General features: G+C 46.2%; 1 protein-coding gene across 2 annotated transcripts in view; it reads right to left on the bottom strand.

Moving 5' to 3' along the window:
• Positions 1-19,685, bottom strand: part of MYO10 (myosin X) — a 481,006-nt gene that overhangs the window by 269,517 nt on the left and 191,804 nt on the right. For both annotated transcript variants that reach the window (XM_085606080.1, XM_085606081.1), the window contains exon 4: positions 13,632-13,819. Coding sequence is in view for 1 of the 2 variants with exons in the window: in XM_085606081.1 (XP_085462207.1) it covers positions 13,632-13,819 (188 nt within the window). In the remaining variant the exon portion in view is untranslated. The remainder of the gene's footprint in view (positions 1-13,631; positions 13,820-19,685) is intronic.

The raw sequence follows: 19,685 nt of genomic DNA, 5'->3' as shown, positions 1-19,685 counted from the left end.
TAATCTGGCTGACGCATTAAATGGAAGGGCAAGCATACTGCTTGTCACCTACATCGTCTAACAACAGGGGGGCATATTAACTAGGAAGGGGCGGAGGGCGGCGTTAGCCAACTTGGCTTAACACAGCACTCCACCAGTTCCAAAAGGCAGGGATGCACCATACTTACAAGGATACGGTGCAGCCCTGCATTTCCCCCTGCGCTGGCGTTAATTTCAACTGCCTAGCGCCGGCAGAGACACCCTTGCACCATAGTGCCTTTTGCTGTTTCTATGTGTGCTGCACAACTGTTTAGGACAGGTTTTCCCTGGCCGTAATTTTGGCGCTGCCCCATATTTATGCTGCCCTTGTAAATAGGGGGCAGCATCAAAATCAATGGGTGCTGCAATGAAACGCCCACCGCAACACCCACTGCCCACTCCTTTCACACCAAGTATATAGTATGAAAGGATGCCTTCTTTACAAGGCGGTGTTAATCCGCGTTAAGTGGCTTAACGCTGCCTTGTGAATAAGGTGAAGTCTCTATCGCCACCACAACGTCAGAAAAAGTGACATTGTGGTGGCAATAGGGGCTTTGTAAATCTTTATAAAAAAGGAGTCATGTTTCCTATTTTTAAAAGCTGTGAAAACAAACGTACACACATTACATGCTTCTCGGACACACTGCCTTCCTCCTACTCCTTACATTGATCAATGGAGCCTTTAGAATGATGATTGCTGTACGAGGATTGTTCTCAGGTGCATTTATGATCAGTACGTATACAGAGGAAAGGAAATGGCTGCCAGGAGTTCCATATATACGGAAAAGATGGCTAATAGGATGTTTCTTGAAAAAGGCCAAGGAGTAGAAGAAACCCATAAGGCTAGATCATGCACATTTATCACATGCACTTTTTTTGCACTTCTCCAGTGTCTTTAGAGACCGAGATGAAAACCAGCATATAAATATTGCATTTTCGTTTTAAATAAATGTAAGAAATGTCTTGTGAGACCCCTGGCTCCAAGGAGAAGAACATGTAAAAAACATATTTATTCTGTAGCAATTAACCAGATCTTCAATGCTGCCACCCTTGACCAGCTCTGCTATTAGATCTTTTGGACTCCTCGATGAAGCGGCATCACCACTCATCACTTGCACCAGAAGGTCCTGTTAATTTTTAGATTTACAAACAATGGCCCAGATGTACAAAGCTTCCCGTTTGCATTTCTTAAATAGTGACTATGTAGGAATCTCTATTTAAGAAATGCAAAAGGATATGTACACAATTTTAGATTCCCTAATATCGATTTCTACAAAGGAGGAATAGCTATTAGGGAATCGCAAATAGGAAATACCATTGAATTCTGGGCCTATGGGCAAAATAGGAAATGGTTTGCACTTCCTAAATTGCAATTTCCTAATAGGAAATCTCAATTTAAGATATGCAAAGCCAAGGGTGACTCTGGGCTTAAGGCCTCCCTGGAGGAATCCCGAATTTCCTAGTGCACGTGTAAGTGCACATATGCCCTAGGGGCATATGTGCACTTCATGTCACATTAAAAAATGCATTTTTAAATTTTGCACATGGTTACATCGAATTCAAATCAATGGTAATAGCATAGCCTAAATGCCCAATTTGTATGTAGGAAATGCTACGTACATGTGCTTTAGGAACTGCAAATAGCTAACCCCTACTGGTGATTCCTACATCAATGTCGCAATTTGCGATTTCTACCGTGTAGAAATCACAAATTGATAGCAGTTTTGGCCCTTAGTACTTTTGAAAAGGCCATTTAGCATTTCTTAATAGGCCGAAATAGCAAGTCCCGTTAAGAAATGCTAAATGGCTTCGTACATCTGGGCCAACATTTCCAGACTGTCCAGAGATGGGTCTATTAAAGGAATGACTAATAAAGAGTGTTACAGAGTCCACAGCAGCTCTCTTCACCCCAGCGTCCCTCAACATATTCATTCAGTAGTGATCTCAGAAGGTACTCACTGAATAATGTGGTGTCTGTGTGCCTGATCACAGAGGTACCATGTCACTGTAAATGTGATGAGATGAACGTCAAAGTGCCATAGGATTAAAAAAATCAGTTACGAAGCTTGGTACACTGGTCAGCTGAGAATTCCTTCACTCCAGCAGCGATGGTGAAACCAATTCACCATAGTTTCAAAAACAATCAGAACACCACCTTATTCAAGCAACGCTTTGGTCACTAGTGCATCTTAGCATGACCTCCCACTAAAAAAGGGCCTGAGCCCCCCCGACATTGCCTGGACAAGCAGCACAAATTACCAAGCATGGCCACTCAAATCACACCCAAAGCCCACCGGGATGAATTTAAACATGAAACTACTGAAGAGCATATTGCAAAAACCAATGCCTGACACACTGCCTCCTAAGTGAACCTTCACCCAAAGCGCAGTCGTATCACGCTTACAATCTATTACAACTGTAACACTCAAAGTCATCCTAATGGCACGAAGTGATCCCTACAACCTACAAAAGACTTGAATAAAGAAAGATGCTGTCAATATTTGTCAATACATTTGTTATTGTGGGAAGAGACACTGAATCAATTGTTCCGTAACTGGATTTGCAATAAGCTTGGGAAAGCTTTGTGCAGCTTTTGTTGCTGGGTGCCGATAATGCAGAACCGGCCCGTGTAACAAAAACGGCCCCCCAGGGGTCTAAAACCGTCTCCCACCTTGGCAGCCCACCAGGGAAACACCCAGTCCCTGCTACGACCAGTCCACCCCTGCCTCAGATTGACGATTTCAATGTGGCATAGTGACATCAACTGTACCGAGGTCTGGTGGCTCAATTTTCTAATACGTTCACTGCAGGGGCCTGTGTTCAACCTCATGGTCACAGGTTCAAATCTCCACGGGTCCACTCAGCCTTTCATCCATCAGAGATCGATAAAATGAGTACCATTGACTTGGGTAACAATAAACATCTGCTATTCAGCACCAAGATGCGTATGGGTGAACGAGTGCTTTACAAATATGCATGTTATGCTACATTAGGTCTGCCTTAATGCCCTTTCAGGGATCTCTGTGACGTGGTGGGGTACTCTGTTTCAAATTTCATTTTCTAAGTACCTTGAACCTCTATCAATACCACCTGAATAGAAGCAAAGCAAGCCAGATTTTAGTGGGTATAATATTTCAATTACTATCCTCTTCCTATCTATACCATGTCTGCTGCTGAGCGACTGATTCAGACGAACGCAGTTAACACAAAAACAACAATGCCACATTTTATTATCCAAAGTGTTGCCGGGTACTGCCATGTAGAGTCCTCATTATCCCACTCATAACAGGATTCATTAGCTAGCTCACATTGCTGAACGGCGGGATGGAACTTGATGCGATCAGTTTGTTAGTAGAGATGGCATGGCCAGTGTCCTAAACTATGCTGGGTACATAAATAAGCGGGACTAAAATCTGTTCAGCAAAATAACCAACTTCACGTTTAATGTAATCTGTGTCTTGAGACCAGTCTCCTGACACCGCCACTGCGGCAAATCTCTCTTGCTGCACATCCCCGGCTCAACCCATTCGAGCAACCGGTCTCTTGCTAGACTACAGCCCCAGGTAGAAAGAACAGATGAAGCCTTAGACTTCAAATGTAGAGACATGACCACGTAAGGTGCAGCAAAAAAATCCCTGGTAATCTGCAGAGGCTGAGTAGGAGGGGTCTTGTTCAGTGCCCTGGTCACAAATTTGTTGAATATTTCGATCTAGCGGAGTATTAGCTGAATGGTGGGGCTGCAGCCGCAACCGTGTCATGGTGGGCAACAGAAAATAAATGTGCATGAGAGCTAATCCCCAGTGTCGGTGCCTACATTTATACATGTATAGGACCACCAGGAAAGACTCTGCACTTGCGAGTGGGTGCTTGTCACACGTGAGGGTGGACTCACGAATTACAGCTCCATATTCTCCCAAAGGAACAGACAGCATTCGGAAGAAAACCTTGCTTCATTGTACAAGTTACATGGGCGCGTTTCAGCTGACGCCTTTCTCAATGTTATATATACATATTTACCTACGAGAATACATTTATTGCTGCAGTGAGAAGGTCAAATTCAGGTATATTACCACCGTACAATAAAACTAACATTAGAAAGACATTGCACTGCACAACTTTGACCCCTTGAATCCTGGTTTTGGTTAAATATAGGCCTGGGCGTAGTTCGCGAAGTAGCACTTCGCGAAGCTACGCAAAGTGAAGTTCGCACTACGCGAGCTACGCGTAGCACTTCGCGAACTGCGTAGTACTTTGTTCGCACTGTGCCAGATGTCGTTTTCAATGATTGCACAGTGCGGACAAGCAACCGGCACTGTGCAATCATTGAAAATGGCATCTTGCACAGTGCGAGCTGTAGTTTTCTGCTGCTCGAGTAGATTTTTACTCGAGCTTCAGCTTTCTCAACGCGAACTGGTAGTTTCTCATCGCGAGCGGTCGCGAGCATACGCGACCACTCACAATGAGAAACCTGACCTCCTCGCGTTGGGAATCTCGCCGGGAGGTTTATTTTCCATGCTCGCGATCGCCAACTTGAAGTTGCTGATCGCGAACAAGGAAAAAGTCTCGCCGGGATGTCATTTTGCTTGCTCGCGGTCGCCAACATGACGTTGAGGACCGCGAGCAAGCAAAAAATGACCGCAGCACTACGCAACACTACGCTACGCGTGTTCGCACTGTGCTACGTGCAGTTCGCGTAGTGCGAAGTAGCGCGAACTTCGCAAACTACGCGAGCGTAGCGTAGTGCTTCGCCCAGGCTTAGTTAAATACCTTTTGTTAAAACTAGTACACATGAAAAAAAGAGATGGCATAAACCACAAATGCAGATGTGTAGACTCTAAAATACTAATTATTACCGTTGTTGAGGGAGAGACTTCATGACCCACCCAAGCCTTTGCCTCTCATGAGTGATGTCCCTCCTAACACTCAATAAATATCATATTAAACTCTGTACAGCTGCATATATAGGGCCTTATTTACAAGAAAGTGACACAGCGCAGCATGGCAGGCAATTTGGCTGTGTCGCGCTGCGTCACTTTCAAAGCACAGGGATGCGTCATATTTACAACAATATGTCATATCCCTGTGCTTACCCCCCCACTGACGCACAATTGTCTGCCATGTGCCAACGCAGGCACCCTTGTGCGCCATGGTGCAAGGGTGTCTGGATTTAAGGTGAGATTGTTTTTGTGCACAAAGGGACACCTTACTGCACAAAAATAATCACATGAGGAGTATTCCTCTTTCTATGCCTGCTGCAAAATGAAGCACGAATAAAAAGAGGAAAAAAAAGAGGAAAAATGTAAGTATATCTCCTCATTGTGCCTTCTATGCCTTCCCTGGAGAGGCGTAGAATTCTGACGCATTCCCTGGTTTACGAAATGTTGTACATCTGGGAATACGGCAGAATCCACGGTTGTTTAGTGGGAACACCCACAGCAGCACCCATGCCACACCTCTTTCACGCAGAGTGCTGCATGAAAAGGGGCCGCATTTACAAGGCCACGAAAAGTCACACTTGGCAGCTTTACGTGGACTTTTAAATATGGAGCACCACACTGCGCCGCTGATGCATCAAAAGAAGAGACACACTGGTGGCGCAATGGGCTTCTAAATATGCCCCATATTATATAATGTATATATATGTTTCTATATATGTGTGTGTGTATGTGTGCACACACATGCTTTCAGTTAGTGCTCTTCCTCCGATATTCTGATAACGGGTTATTCACATTTTGCTTACCCTCCCCTGAGGCATTGCGCATGGCGCACTAGGTAAGTCTATTTTAGCCCTTAGCTCTCTTCACTCGGAGTAACAGCATTCTGTATATGCACATCAGTTTAACAAAGGAATCCACTTGAGCGCCAACACAAGGGAGCCAATCTCTGCTTTCATTTAATCCAGCTTTATTTATTTTATGTGCGACTTTTACTTATTTTTTGCCAACATATGTTCGGCTCTTTTAGATGCCAGAGTGTTTACCTTTTATCACTTTGAAACTTTAACACCTATAGCATGCATGCTTAGAAACGAATAAAACAAGCATTGGCATAGCCAATAGGTCTCGCCTTTGGGACCTTATAAGTGTTTAGCCATGCAACAGTTGCATAACTAAACACTTATAAGGTCCCAAAAGCGAGACCTATTAGCTATGCCAATGCATGTTTTAACTGCTGTAATCTATTGAAGCCTCATGGAAAACATCAAAGCGGCCGTGCGCCGCGAAAGTGATCGCGATCAAAAATCAAAGCGGCCGCGAAAGTGAAAGTAATCACGGTAAAGCGCGACGCACGCGCCCGCGCACATGCACTGTAGCTCTAGGCTGGCCGGGTAGCACTTTTTGGAGCCCTCACAAAATGTCTCGCCAGACCAGCGCATGCGCTGGGTCAGGCGAGACCTAAAAAAATATAAAAACATTGCGGGCTTCTCAAGGCCGAAACGTTTGCTTTTGCCATTGTTTGTTTTCATTCTACTCAATCTGACTGCTTTGGTTCCACGTGTCAACTAAAGCTGAAAGCAGCCTTGCCTTCCCTCTAGCCATGCCACCGCAACACGCAGCTGGCCTGGGCACCAGCGAAAAACAAACATGCCCACAGCAAACCGCCCATTATGTGGGAACAAAGGACTAGGCTCGCCAAGCGAAAGGGTAAACAGAAAAGAGCAATTAACTCGCCATTACAACAATGCAAGTAAGTGGAGATTTTCGGCCCAGACACCGTTTTCCAGAACTGGCTGTAGAACATTCCAGACTGTGCTTGGTAACCCAACCGCCCCCCTCCCCCGCCCCCAGGCGAGACGTTAGCATTCTGAATGAAAGCGTGCCGAACTTTAAAAGGTAAGAATGCACGTGCAGCTTAGTGGTGGTCCCAGGGAGGCATGAAGATTTTATGATGTACTGGTTGGGAAGTTAGTGTAAGCAGACTGCCCCCCCCCCCCCACCCTTTCAAAAGCTGGCTACAATCACACGGTGAGGCCATGGGACTGCTAGAAAGCACAGTGCAGTACAGTCAGGACCGGACTGGACTGTCCGTAGCGGTTCCGCAGAAATGGGGGCTAATTTTGCTACTGGGAGCCAGTTTTACAGCAATGCTGAAATATCGCCCCCCCCCCCCCATAACAAAAGGAGCAGTGCTTCACACTTGCAATCCTCCTCCTGGGGGAGAAGGGAGGGGGCAGGGGGGTACTAATCCGACAAAATTGCCAGGGCTTCTTTGGGTTCTCAGTCCGGCCCTGAGTACGGTTGTCTTTCTGCTTGCATTATCCATGAACGCACCGATTCCCCGCACTGCTTAAACCAACCTTTCAACACATTGAAGCTTATAATGACTGCTGATTTTATATCCTGGCATAAGGGGATATTTTCCCTGTGTTTATACTTACCGTATCTGTGATCTTGATTGCCATTGTGCATAACAGGGTTATTCACAAAGGTAAATGTGCACATGCACCTTTACTCACTTGTAAATTTACTAATACACCTAGGAGTAATTTTGCTAGCTTTTGCTGTTCACAATTTCCGAGTATAAAGGTACTCCTAGACCTACATGTCTCCACCCCCGTGGAGCCTCCTTCAGCAGGATTTACGAGTGTAAAGTTACTACTTGTAACTATTCAGTCACAGGCAGAGAACTCTGTCACCGGGGCAGAGACCTCCCTGTGGTATGGTATAGGATAAAAAAATAAAGTTTAATAATTATTAATAAAACAATAAATATATATTGCTGTAAAAATAGAAAAGTAAATTAACTTAAAATAACTGTTAATCTAAAACAAAAACAATACAATCTAACGACACATTAACTCTTCAGATTAACTATTCAATCATACACTAATAATATTCTTTTGTGGGTGGGTGGGTTTGTTGTTTGTATTTGCATGTCCCTCCCTAAATTCTCCTTAGCCCTTCCCATGCCCCAACTTACCCTTCACTAATCCCCTTCCATTTACTAGTAAATGTTCCCCATTTTCCAGCAGCACACATTTACTACATGTGCATAGATCTCTGCACATGTCACAGAGACCTCCATGTAGAAAAGATAGGAGAGGCAGAGGCGGAGTCCACGTAGAAAAGAAAGGAGAAGCAGAGGCGGAGTCCAAGTAGAAAAGATAGGAGAAGCAGAGGCGGAGTCCACGTAGAAAAGATGGGAGAAGCAGAGGCGGAGGCCTGTGCTTGTATTTTTGTGAATAACATTTTGTAATATCTGATCAGTACTGTTATAGCGCTATTCAATGTACAACAAAGTGCAGTTTGTGAACAGGCCATTTTGACTGAAGTCAAGTCCAACAAGATATTTATTCAGTTTTCATCAGAGAGGGACAATGACAGTAAAAATTGAAAAAAACAAAATAAATCTCACAAACAGAGCATCAACCACCAGAAATACTGATCATCAAAGCTGTTGTTAGAGAGCTGCTTGTGACCTCTTCCCAAATGAACGAGTTACTTTCCTTCGGTAACTATGTATCTGGTAGAGAAACAGTCTGGCCGCAGATTCCTTAACTTAGAATATCCCCAGGCGTCAGACTGGATCGGAAAACTTTCCGCAGCAGCACCTCTGCACGCCGGGGGCGGCACCGCATGACTCCGCCCTGACGTCATCCACGGACGTGACATCAGCGGAGTCATATATGCCCCTTCCGGCGCGCTGACGTCAGTTTTCGTTTGGAGAAGCTTTTCCGTGCCACAACGTGGACCACCACCAAAAACTGTGAGAATACGGGAACAGTGTGCAAAAATGATTAAAAAGGAAAGAAATGGAATGGTGAAAACAGCACCATAAAGGACAGTGCCCGGCACTATATCTTGAAAACTAGTGAAGGAAAAGAGCAGAGCAGCGCTCTGAGACGCAACCCCGCAAAAGTGAAGACCAAACTTCCCTTGGAGGCAGAGGATGATGTGAAAAACATCATGGCAGACGATAAAAAGTCTGCAACCATAATGTATAACTGTGAAAGACAACAAGTACGGAACACAGGAGTAAGGACAATTCACCAGAAGACGTCGCCCAAAAGAGACGTTGTCTCCCCAATAAGAGACCTATAGAATTTGGCAGAGCCAAAAGATTTCAAACCAATGGACCGCAGGGGAGGTAAGAGACCCCAAGGGGACGGAGAAGGGGAGAGCGGGGGGTGGAAAAACATGAGTAGGTCCCACATTGGACAACCCAGGGCGTAGGGTTGTAAAGGACACATGACACATGAGCATACCGCCCAATCATGAGAATGGGCGGAGTAGAGCAATGAAACAGAATGAAGCATTGCGTATCGGAGTGAAGTGAAAAATGTCACCCCGCAGAAGGGTGAAGCCATCCGGAGGGAGGCGAATGTAGGAAACCCAACCTGAAAAGGTCCTCGCAGAACGGGGAGGATGGGCGGGCCTTAAGGAATCGGAAGCTAGACTGTGTCTCTACCAGAGTCAGCGCATACTGGTCCGGTATGCACAACAGTGGAAAAACACTGTGGAAACCTGCACCAACCTGCACCAGACAAAATACGTGGGGCAGCATTGGCAGGATGCCGATCCATGGCCAGAAAGTGTCGGTAATACCAGAAACAGAAGACACGCCAGTACATAGTCACTCTGTCACAAGACATGTGAAAGGGCGAATGGCAACCAGCAGAAGCACCCAAAACAGGGCTACAGTCAGAATGATAGTCAAGTGGAAGACTGGAAGATACATAAGCATACCATGTGGACGCTAGAACCACAAAAAGTATAGCATAAACCCTCCTGTAGGGCAGCATGAGCAGCCCAGATGCGAGAGACGCAATAGCAAGAAGGCAACCGGCAAAAAGCTGGACACCCTCTTAAGAGCTCGGAGCACGAGCAGACCGGGTCGAGGACCACGGACACACATAAAGGAACGTTGCCTGCACACCTCTGCTATGTAAGAGCACAGAGCAGATACGCAGCAAAAGGAAGCGTAACACAATAAAAGACTAGGGTACGCGAAAAGTACCAACAGTCAGGTGGAAGCAGAATTGGACAGGACAATGTCCACACCCGTAAGCAACATCAGCCCCCTGCCCGGGAGGATCAACGGTCCCCCGCAAGACAGATGAGGAGATGGAGCCAGGTATGATAGTGGAAACAGTCAGGACCACCAATTGGTCCAGAGACCCGCCAAGCAAGTATACTGAAAAGAACTCTCCCCTTGAGAGTGTTACAGCAGGAACCCAAAGCCGAAGTGTGGAAAACACCTGTGCGGAGAGCAGCGGGGAATGTGGAACAACTCCTGTTGGGAAAGTGCCCAGAAATGCAAGGCAATGTACAGCAGAGACGTAGATGGCAAAGACGCCACCTTCAAAGACAAGCCCAGTAAGGGCTGAAGTACGAGAAACTATTACTCAACCCTAGAGGGGAGGGTAGAACCAGCACCACAGAAGCGGAAGAAACAGCGCAAACACCGTATGACAGCAATCATACCAGGGTGCACCCCCGGTCAGCGCCAACACCAAGAAATGTGCCGCACAGCGGCTTTTCCCTGGCGCAAAACGATGACAGGGCGACAGCCGCAAAGGAACTGCGCCTGACCTGAACAGAATAAGGAGCCCAAGGGACCATGTCCGGCAAAGAAGAGCAGCCATCATGGACAAGAAGAGCTGGCGAGGCGGAGGCTGCACAATAAGCCTTACCGAGGCTTCGAAGTACTACAGACAGCTGGAGCCAACTGTAACCGAAAGTGCAAGAGAGCGATGCTAACGTTTGGATCGCTGAACAGCAGAAAAGAAGGACAGCCTGACCCACAGAAGGATGTCTTAGAGGAAGACCCCATAGGAGCGTACCAAGCCTAAGGCAGCTACCCAATAGCCAGCAAATACCCCACATAGAGTAAGTCTCAACCCCTGTGAGGGAAGTCCTCTTGGGCAAAGCACACATTCAGAGGACGGAAAGGAGTCAGAACCAGCCGTCCGACTGTACTGAACAAATACTGAGATGGCGGAACAACTGCCTACACTATCCGGGTATTATGTAAAGAACCCAGGACATTTTCTGAAAATCAAACCAACAAGGCAACCTCACCTATGCAGAAGAAAAGAATACCATAAGGCAGAAAGTCGTGCCGCAAGAGTCACGGTAGTCCAGACATGAGGCGGGACATCGCTGAATCTGCGTGGCTGTCGAAAAGTTCCACGCCATTGAATGGTAGATCTCTAAGAGCATCCTGAACAGTGTCTGGGAAACGACGGTCGCGCTGACATGCATGGCGGCGCAAAGCCACAGACCGAGCAAGAGCTCTACCCACAGAGTCAGTTGCATCCAGGGACGAATGGAGTGAAAATTGCGCCATTCCCCTGCCATCAAGAAGAAGACGATGCAATTCTTCCCGTGGCCCTTCTGGAAGAGAAGGAAGAAGGGTCTCGACTAAGTCCCAAAGGGCAAAGAAAGCGCGTGCGAACATGCAAGACGTATCCAATGCGCGGATGCTCGCACTGGCAGAGGCAAAAAGCTGGCGACCACACGTGTCCAACCACCTAGACTGCCTGGAGGGAGGTAACAACGGCAAAGCAGAGGAAGACTGCAAGTCAAAAGCTGCCTGAACAACCAGACCATGAGCCCTTTGGTGAAGGGACAGGCAGAGCGGATCACCCGGGGCAGGACGGTGTCTGCGAGCAATGGCCCGATCAACAGGGTCACCATGGGAGGGCCTCGCCCATGTACCAAGCAGGATGTCCAATAAAGAACCCCCAAGGGGTAGCAAAGGCTCCACCTCAATAGGCTCCATGTGGAGAAGATCCAGTAAAGGATCAGAAGGCAGGGAAAGCACCGGGGGCTGAAAGCGAAGAATAGCTGCCGCCCTGTGAATAGCTTGTGTGTAGGCAGCACTAGCCTCAGTCGCCAGTCTGGGATGCGACAATAAACCGCCAGTAGGAGACGGTTGGAGACTAACCCGACCACTAGACAGTAGAAGTGGGGGAGCCTGAGGCAGATCCGCAGGCCACGCAACACTAGGGACCTGCACCATGAGGCACAGAGACGACCTCGGACCCGGGGAGTCTAAAGAAACGTCAACCTCTTGCAAAGGAGGAGGCGCCGGCGTCGACCGATGCCGTGTCGGTGTCGCATCGACGTCCGAGGAGTCCAGCAGAACGTTAACCTCATGCAAAAGTGGAGGCGTAGACATCGGCACCGGTGATGACCGACCCCAAGTGGGAGTCGCATCGGCGTCTGAGCAGTCCAGAGGAACGGCAACCTTCCTCAAAAGAGAAGGCGTAGGCATCGGCACCTTTGTCGACCGACGCCGAGTGGGAGTCGCATTGACATCGACGACCTCCAGAGGGGACTTGGCCTGGGCGCCGCCCGACGGCGATCCCACCGCAATATGCAGGGAGCAAAGACGCCAACAGAGCGTCAAGCCTGACGCCGCCTCAGACGTCAGCGCAGGAAGCCGCGTAGGGCTATACGGTGACTGGGCGAGTGGGCTGGATGGGCGACTGGGATGGCCTTCTGGGCCGTGTACCGTCGGCGTCGTGTCGACTCCGGAACCGGAGTCAACGCACACAGCCGGCGCCGAGGACGAATCCGCCGGCGAGAACCCGACATGAGTGCCTTCCACCTCTTTGGGACCCTAAGGCGCACCAGGGAGAGGGGGCGACCCAAAGAAAGATTGGAGTGCCATTGAATAAGCCTCCATTTGGGTCTGCGTCGCTCCAACTCCCAGGAAGGGAGGGTGTGTAGGAGAAGACTGCCGGATGCCCATGCCTTGCAAGGAGCGAGAGGAGCGGGCCCCAGCGTCACGCGTATGGGAAGAAGACCTCCGCGTCCTACGATTGTGCTTACCCGCCTCAGAACGACGTCCGCGGGAACGACCTCGGGAACGGGCCCTTTCCCGGGAGGGAGAAAGGCGTCGCGAACGTGCGGCCAGCAATTTCTTACGACACCCCCTCAAGGACTTGGGTTTCATTTGTTGACAGGCGTCGCACTCTTTGGAGTCGTGGTTCACTCCCAGGCACCACATAGAGACCGCGTGCGGGTCCCTGACCGACATCTGGCGCGCACTGGTCTCACACGCCTTAAAGCCCGAAGGCATCGCACACTGTTCCGTGATGCAGAATGCGTCGAGAAGGCCCAAAAAACACTGGCCAAGGAACCGCTGATTTTACAGGATCCGTGTTGGGATGCGGAAAAGAAGAAAAACTGACGTCAGCACACCGGGAGGGGCATATATGGCTCTGCTGACAGAATGTCATCAGAGAACGTTCTACAAATGAAAATCATAGGGCTCCATATCACCTGGACACAGCCCTCTTTTATGTTCATGGACACACTTTGATAAACAATGGTCTATAATGGTTAACCACTGATCTTCATGGTTTATGCTTGTTCCTGACTGTGCACCTGACCAGCATATGTTTATATTCCTGATGTTTCTTTTTGCAAACCACTGTATACTAGCCATGTTTTGGGCTGTTCACATCTCGCTGGTTTATGGAGGTGGGAAAAGGTTTGGAAACCTGTTGAGATGGCGTTTGGGTTTTGTTTGATGTAGCACGCTTTGACGATAAATCTTGTTTTTTTGGTGGCCATGAGACAAACAAATGAAGGAACCTTGAAGGTTATACACAAAAGAAGTTGAAGAAAGCAATGACACATGGGATATTTGCCAACATTTACCTGATGAGTATACACTGGTTGTCATGGCGTTTCCACAGACAGCGGTAGCACTCATTGGCAACGGAGAAGATGTGAGGAGGAATCTCGCCCATATGGTGCCTACTGTACAGCTCCACAGTGGCGTGGTCGTACAACCCTGGAATGGCCTTGTAAGGGTTCACCGAAGCAAGGATGGATCCGATGTATGTCTGCAAATCCAAACACATAAAGAGGGCATTTACTGAAATGTAAAAGTTCTAAGTAGCATTTACACTATGGTGGAGCATGGGCAATCTACCTCTTTGCTAACAAATACCTTCAGCAGTATTTCTAGGGCAGGCTTCCTTCACAAACTATTTAATAACAAGGCTTTCAATTTCAGGCCTCGGATTCATTTTTTCTGCTTTGTAAATTAGCTTGTAAAACGATGTACACACTGGTGTAAAACAAACACAATATTTACTCATCTGAAACAGTCACAAACCACTGTGAATGGGAGTGGTGCTGCAAAGACAGTTGGACCGGCAAATTAAGTAAATATTACAAATTAATTTAGAGCAAATAACTGCAAATGCATGAGCAAATTCCAGTAACTCAATCATGCTACTACCATGGGAAGCAGCCGCCATGATGGAGAGAAAAAAGGAACATTGCCATAAAAACACGGTTAAATTCCGTAATATGATAAAATGGTTGAATATTACTTAGGAAGCGTCAATCCAAAAAGCCTATATTTTTTAGACATATGCTGTGGTAAGGCAGCAGTCACAAACCAACCTAACAAAGTCTAAAACTCTGCACATATAATACACACTTCGTATGAGTGCCACGGACATTTAAGGGTATAGCAAAATGTGTATGAGATATCTTAAACTCTAAAGAAACTCTAAAATGCATTAGTGGAAAAAGATAGGGAAAGAAATCATCCCTAACAGCCTTAGAAAAACAAATACAAATAAAGATATGTAGTAAAGACCACCTTTGCTTAATACACCTGGTGTTATAGACTGCAACCCTATTCAAGAGGAACCAACCGCAAACTTAGAAACCAGTCCCTGTAGTTGCAAAATGCAGTGTTTCCCAGAGAAAGTTAGTATTTTATATTGTGCTGTTACCAGTGTTCGTGGGTACCTGAAATTTGCAGTGGGGCTTGCTTTCTGTGCTTCGTGCTGTTTCTTAGCAACCAGTTTTCCAAACATGGATTGCATTTCATACATTTGGAGTACCCAAGCCAGTGCTTAATTTCACCCGCTGGTTTCCAGTGCTCGGCACCGGGACTTAATTCTCAACACCAGCACTAATGTCAGTCCACCACATAGTGGCGTTGTCTGTCTAATTTTAAACAGTGTTAAATAATTCCATATACATTAAACATTAATCATTCTTGCCACCCACATCTTTCTTATAGCTTTGGGTGGCCTGGAATAGCCTGAATTGTCACGCTTGTCAGAGTGTGATGGTGATTAGTTGTGTTTGTACTGTCATTGGCAGCACTTGTAGTGTAATGGGTGATGCAAACTTCAGTGGCCTCCCGAGAAAGGCCCTGGCACTTACTCTTTTACAAATTAAGCACGGACCCAGGCATATCAACATAAAGAATATTTGATAGAAGCTGGAACATAAAGTCAGTATAGGGTACCTGGGGAGTATAGATTAAGCATTCTATGTATTACAGAAACTGAGCATGAAGCATTATCCTCTCTATGAAAGCTTGAGATACCTTGTGGATTAACATGATATTCTGCAAGTACACTATACAGAGTCATATCCTGCAACTATACTACAAAGAGATTGTACGCGGATAAACAGAGAATGAAAAGAAAATAACTAAAGAAATGTGTTTAATCTGCACCGCTGGCAACAATTATCCCAAATATTTTATAAAAGATTTTTTAATCCCTATCCCACTTGGCACAGTGTGTTTTACAGTAGTTCTACCACAATATTGAATATTAACAACCACTCTGCAACAATATCAAGTATTGGATAATGACTATCAATCTATTATGTACTATATAACAGTTTTAAAATAGGTTTACTGGTCATAACTCTACATCAGGGTACACTGACAAAACATATTGTGTCATTGTATGTAAATGTAGAGGAAAGAATAGGATAGGTTTACTTGCGTATATATACTTTCTTTCACTATATAGTGGAAGACAATATCCGACACTCAATATTGTTGTAGGTCAATATTTTGTTTTTTAATATTACACCACAGAACTTATTTAGAAAACATAGTTTACCACTGATTGTTCAGAAACTGGAGTGCGAAATCTCACATCCAGCCATGGCTTCTGACTCAATGAGCAATATAAAATGCAACATGTGGCACTGATGGTAGCCCTCAGGGGTTATTATGATCCTGGTGTTCAAGATAGCTCTGCTCTCACCATTCTACCCTGTCCTCCCAAAAAACTGGATTTAGTTGCACCCGTGCTTTGCTCTTGCCACACTGATGGCCAAGAGATTGCAAAAGACCCTCTATGGGAAATTACAACAATGCAATACATGGTAACAGGGCTTTAAGTGGGATGAAAAAACTGGGGGGGGGGTCTCTCAATGGGGCGTGGCCAATGTAGTTAAGGGTGTGGCTTAAAAACACGTAAGCTAAAAATTTGCGCTTTGCATACTGTGCCGCATGACTGGTATTTTGCTGTTTCTGTCATTGAATCCAGATATATGATACAACAAGTAACATCATGCCTACAACAAGTCAGGACTATTTGCTTTGTCAATGGTTGTTATTTGCGTAAGATAAATAAGCAGCAACTGTGGCTTGTATAGAATATTGAAAAAGCTTCCACTTCAAGCCCTGGTGACACCACGACAATGTTGCTGCTCCTGAGTTTCAAAAAGAGAAGGGAAATCCAAAGAGAAAATGACTCTCTTTAAAGGATTTCCCTTCCCCTATAACGCTCGGAAAAAACGGACCGCCTGTTCCAGAGCACAAAACAGAGCCGATAGCGACCCGTTTCGAGACCCTTTTAAAAAAACTGCCGGTGCTCAGACCCGGTGAGACCCGGCTCACTTAAAGCCCTGCATGGTAAGACAGAGACAAACATCAACAGATGCGAGCTGCACATAACCTACAACAGTGGCAATTTGATAGTAACAATAATGATCACTGATGCTGTGTACGCTGCTGCAGTGCTTAATGTAGGCTGCTGGTTACAAGTGGGGGGCACAGGCTCTCATCTTTGGGGTTCCTAGATTTATTTGTCTTCATCAGACGTTAACCCGGGACAAGAGCATAGCAGAAAAGTAAAGACGAAGAGAAGGTGAAACAATAACAAAGGGAGAAAGAAAGGATGAAAAAGAACCTAAAAGAATTAGATAAATCGACAAGAAGTCTAAAGTGGTGAACGAAATAGGCATGAGGTGTCCTTGGCACGAGGAAGCTTAGGTATTCAAGAAACCTGGAGTTAAAAAATCTCAGAGGTGAGCTTCTAATCAATTTTTGGGCTCTGAATTGACTTCTTTTTATTTTTACTTTTTTACAAATGAAGGGCCCGATTTAGAATTTGGCAGACGGGTTACTCCGTCACAACGTTGACAGTTATAACGTCCGCCGAAATATAATTTCAATAGGATATAATGGGATTTATGTTTTGTCAGATGGGCTACCCGTCACCGTTGTGATGGAGAAAATCGCCCGCCAAGATCTAAATCCGGCCCTCAGTATCTCGTTCGTAGTTGTGTATCGTTTCTCCGGTACGCGGGTTTTTTTAATCTTCCACTTGATAGTACAAATTGGAGTGATCCCTTAAGAAGCAAAATCTGGGTCGATTCCAGTGTTACAAAACCGTGATATGTAGGTTGCTCCCTCGTCTGCTCAGCAAGTGCACAACCCGCTGAGCTATTTAACTGGCATTTGCAGGCGAGCTCGATTTCACAGGCAGGGCCCGGGAGGCCGATAACTTTGCAATCTTTTTTTATTTGCCATTCTCCATTAACAATATAGCAGGCAGTACATACTGAGAAACAAATTTTGGTCTGCGTTGGAGGCTTGTATTTTCAATATAATCTTCCTGCGGTGACGTTTTAGTAACAATTGCCTTAAATTTTTGTTCTTATAATATATGTCCACGACATACCTGACCGACTAAAATAGTCCTAAATGTCATAAAAGATAAAATGCATTGGGGGGGTTCTGCCTTTGGAATGTGCTTACCCTCTTCTTGCGCGGGGTGAAATGAGGACATGCTGTACGCAGGCATCTCAAAGGCCATGTTAGAGACGAGAAAATAGAAGCTACCAAAAAGGAAAAAACAACGAAGCAGTAATCGGTGCAGCCCTGCAGAAATCTAGCCATAATGGGATATGAGCACACAAGAAAAGTCTTGTTTATTTTGTAAACACCTGAACTTGGTTTCGAGCGAAACTCTTCCTCTCGTAGACTAGACTGAGAAGGTGGCCTATTTATTTCAACATATGGTGTTTTGACCACTCGACTTAAGCGATGCATCACCAAGTGAACATAGAATTGTCAGCGAAATGCAGCTAAGGGTTGGAGCTTAACTGGCGAAAGGCCTCGTCGCAGCCAGCATCAATGGAGGGAGAGGTTTGTCCAAATGAACCCATTTCATGGACCTTCCCAGAAAGGGAGAGTCGGATGGGTAAGGCGGGACCTCGGGCGATGGGCCGGCATGTGAGTTGCCGCTGAGGGACGCTTTTTCGGGCAGCATGGTGGCCTATTTGGGCTGTGTCTGTGCTGTTCAAATGCCGCCAGAAGCCCAGTGGGGGCCTGAGCGCGGTTTCCGGAGGCAGACGGACCTCTCTTACTTCCCTTTCACCAAGGGGGCCGACGTGTCATTCCCAGCCTCTTGCTGGGCCGGCCCATTTTGTAAGCAGATTGAGCAGGGGCCTCACTTATAGTCAGGTGTGGTTCACCATTGTTAATTAATCGAGTCCTGGCATCATTTGCATTTTTTTTCTTAGTTAAGTATAGAAAAGTTGCCTCGTTTAGAGGACCCCCCTCCTTCTTTTCATTATACTTAAAACACTGAAGCAGTGTTTTGTGAATAGGAGCAATCCAAGAATGTGTGTCACTTTCTTTAGGGCACCCAGGCATATTTTGTATCCCAATCCAACCCTGCAGAAAGGGACAGTGCTGTATCCAGAGAGTCACCACTAATCTTCAAGGTGTGCTGCCGGAATACGAAGTTACATCTGAATAGTTTGAACAAGGTCTGAATAGGACCTATGCTGTGATGAGGTCTGGCGAGGTGTTCAAGAGACTTTGTTTCCGGTGAACCATGAATTAAAGATGGCTACATAACTTTCAAATGGGAGGAGAGCAGGAAACTGCAATCCATACGCAACTGTACACACTGCACAGGCATCCTAAAACGCCAGCTAAAAACCACAATACATTGTGACATACGTATGACTGTAAATGTTGCTCACCCTTTAGAGGTTGTCAGTTTAAGGAGAGACTGCCTCCAGAATATAACGTTATCCTCAGTTTTCTTTTGTGGTGTGTGACCAAAGTAACAAGCATTGGCATAGCCAATAGGTCTCGCGTTTGGGACCTTATAAGTGTTTAGCCATGCAACAGTTGCATAACTAAATACTTATAAAGTCCCAAAAGCGAGACCTATTGGCTATGCCAAGCGGCCGTGCAGCCGCGAAAGTGAAAGTAAATCGCGGTAAAGCGCAGGGCGCGTGCCCGCGCACATGCACTGTAGCTCTAGGCTGGCCTGGTAGCACTTTTTGGAGCCCTCTCAATAAGTCTTGCCAGACCAGCGCATGCGCTGGGTCAGGCGAGACCTAAAAATGCCCCTAGTCTCTGCCATCAATGCCTGGACTTTGGGTGAAAGTCAATCTTAAGGAGCTAAAGAGGGTCGTGTGGCAACTAGACCATCAGAAAGAATTTATTATATCTCTTGCACATTTCTGCAGATATTCTGTTGCATTTTCCCCTCACTTTATAACTTAGGTTGGTTAGCACAAGACGGGTGAGAAATTAATCCTATAAAAAAGTGACCCTCGTGCTATTTTGACATTTGATTTAACACAGAAGACGGAAACCTCTCAAGAGAGAGCTACCTAGTCATAGGCTCTAGATAA

Source organism: Triturus cristatus, chromosome 5_1 (assembly GCF_964204655.1).
Source record: "Triturus cristatus chromosome 5_1, aTriCri1.1, whole genome shotgun sequence".
Taxonomy (NCBI): Eukaryota; Metazoa; Chordata; class Amphibia; order Caudata; family Salamandridae; genus Triturus; species Triturus cristatus.
The sequence above is the reverse complement of the archived record's forward strand: the minus strand, read 5'-3'. Positions and strand labels throughout refer to the sequence as shown.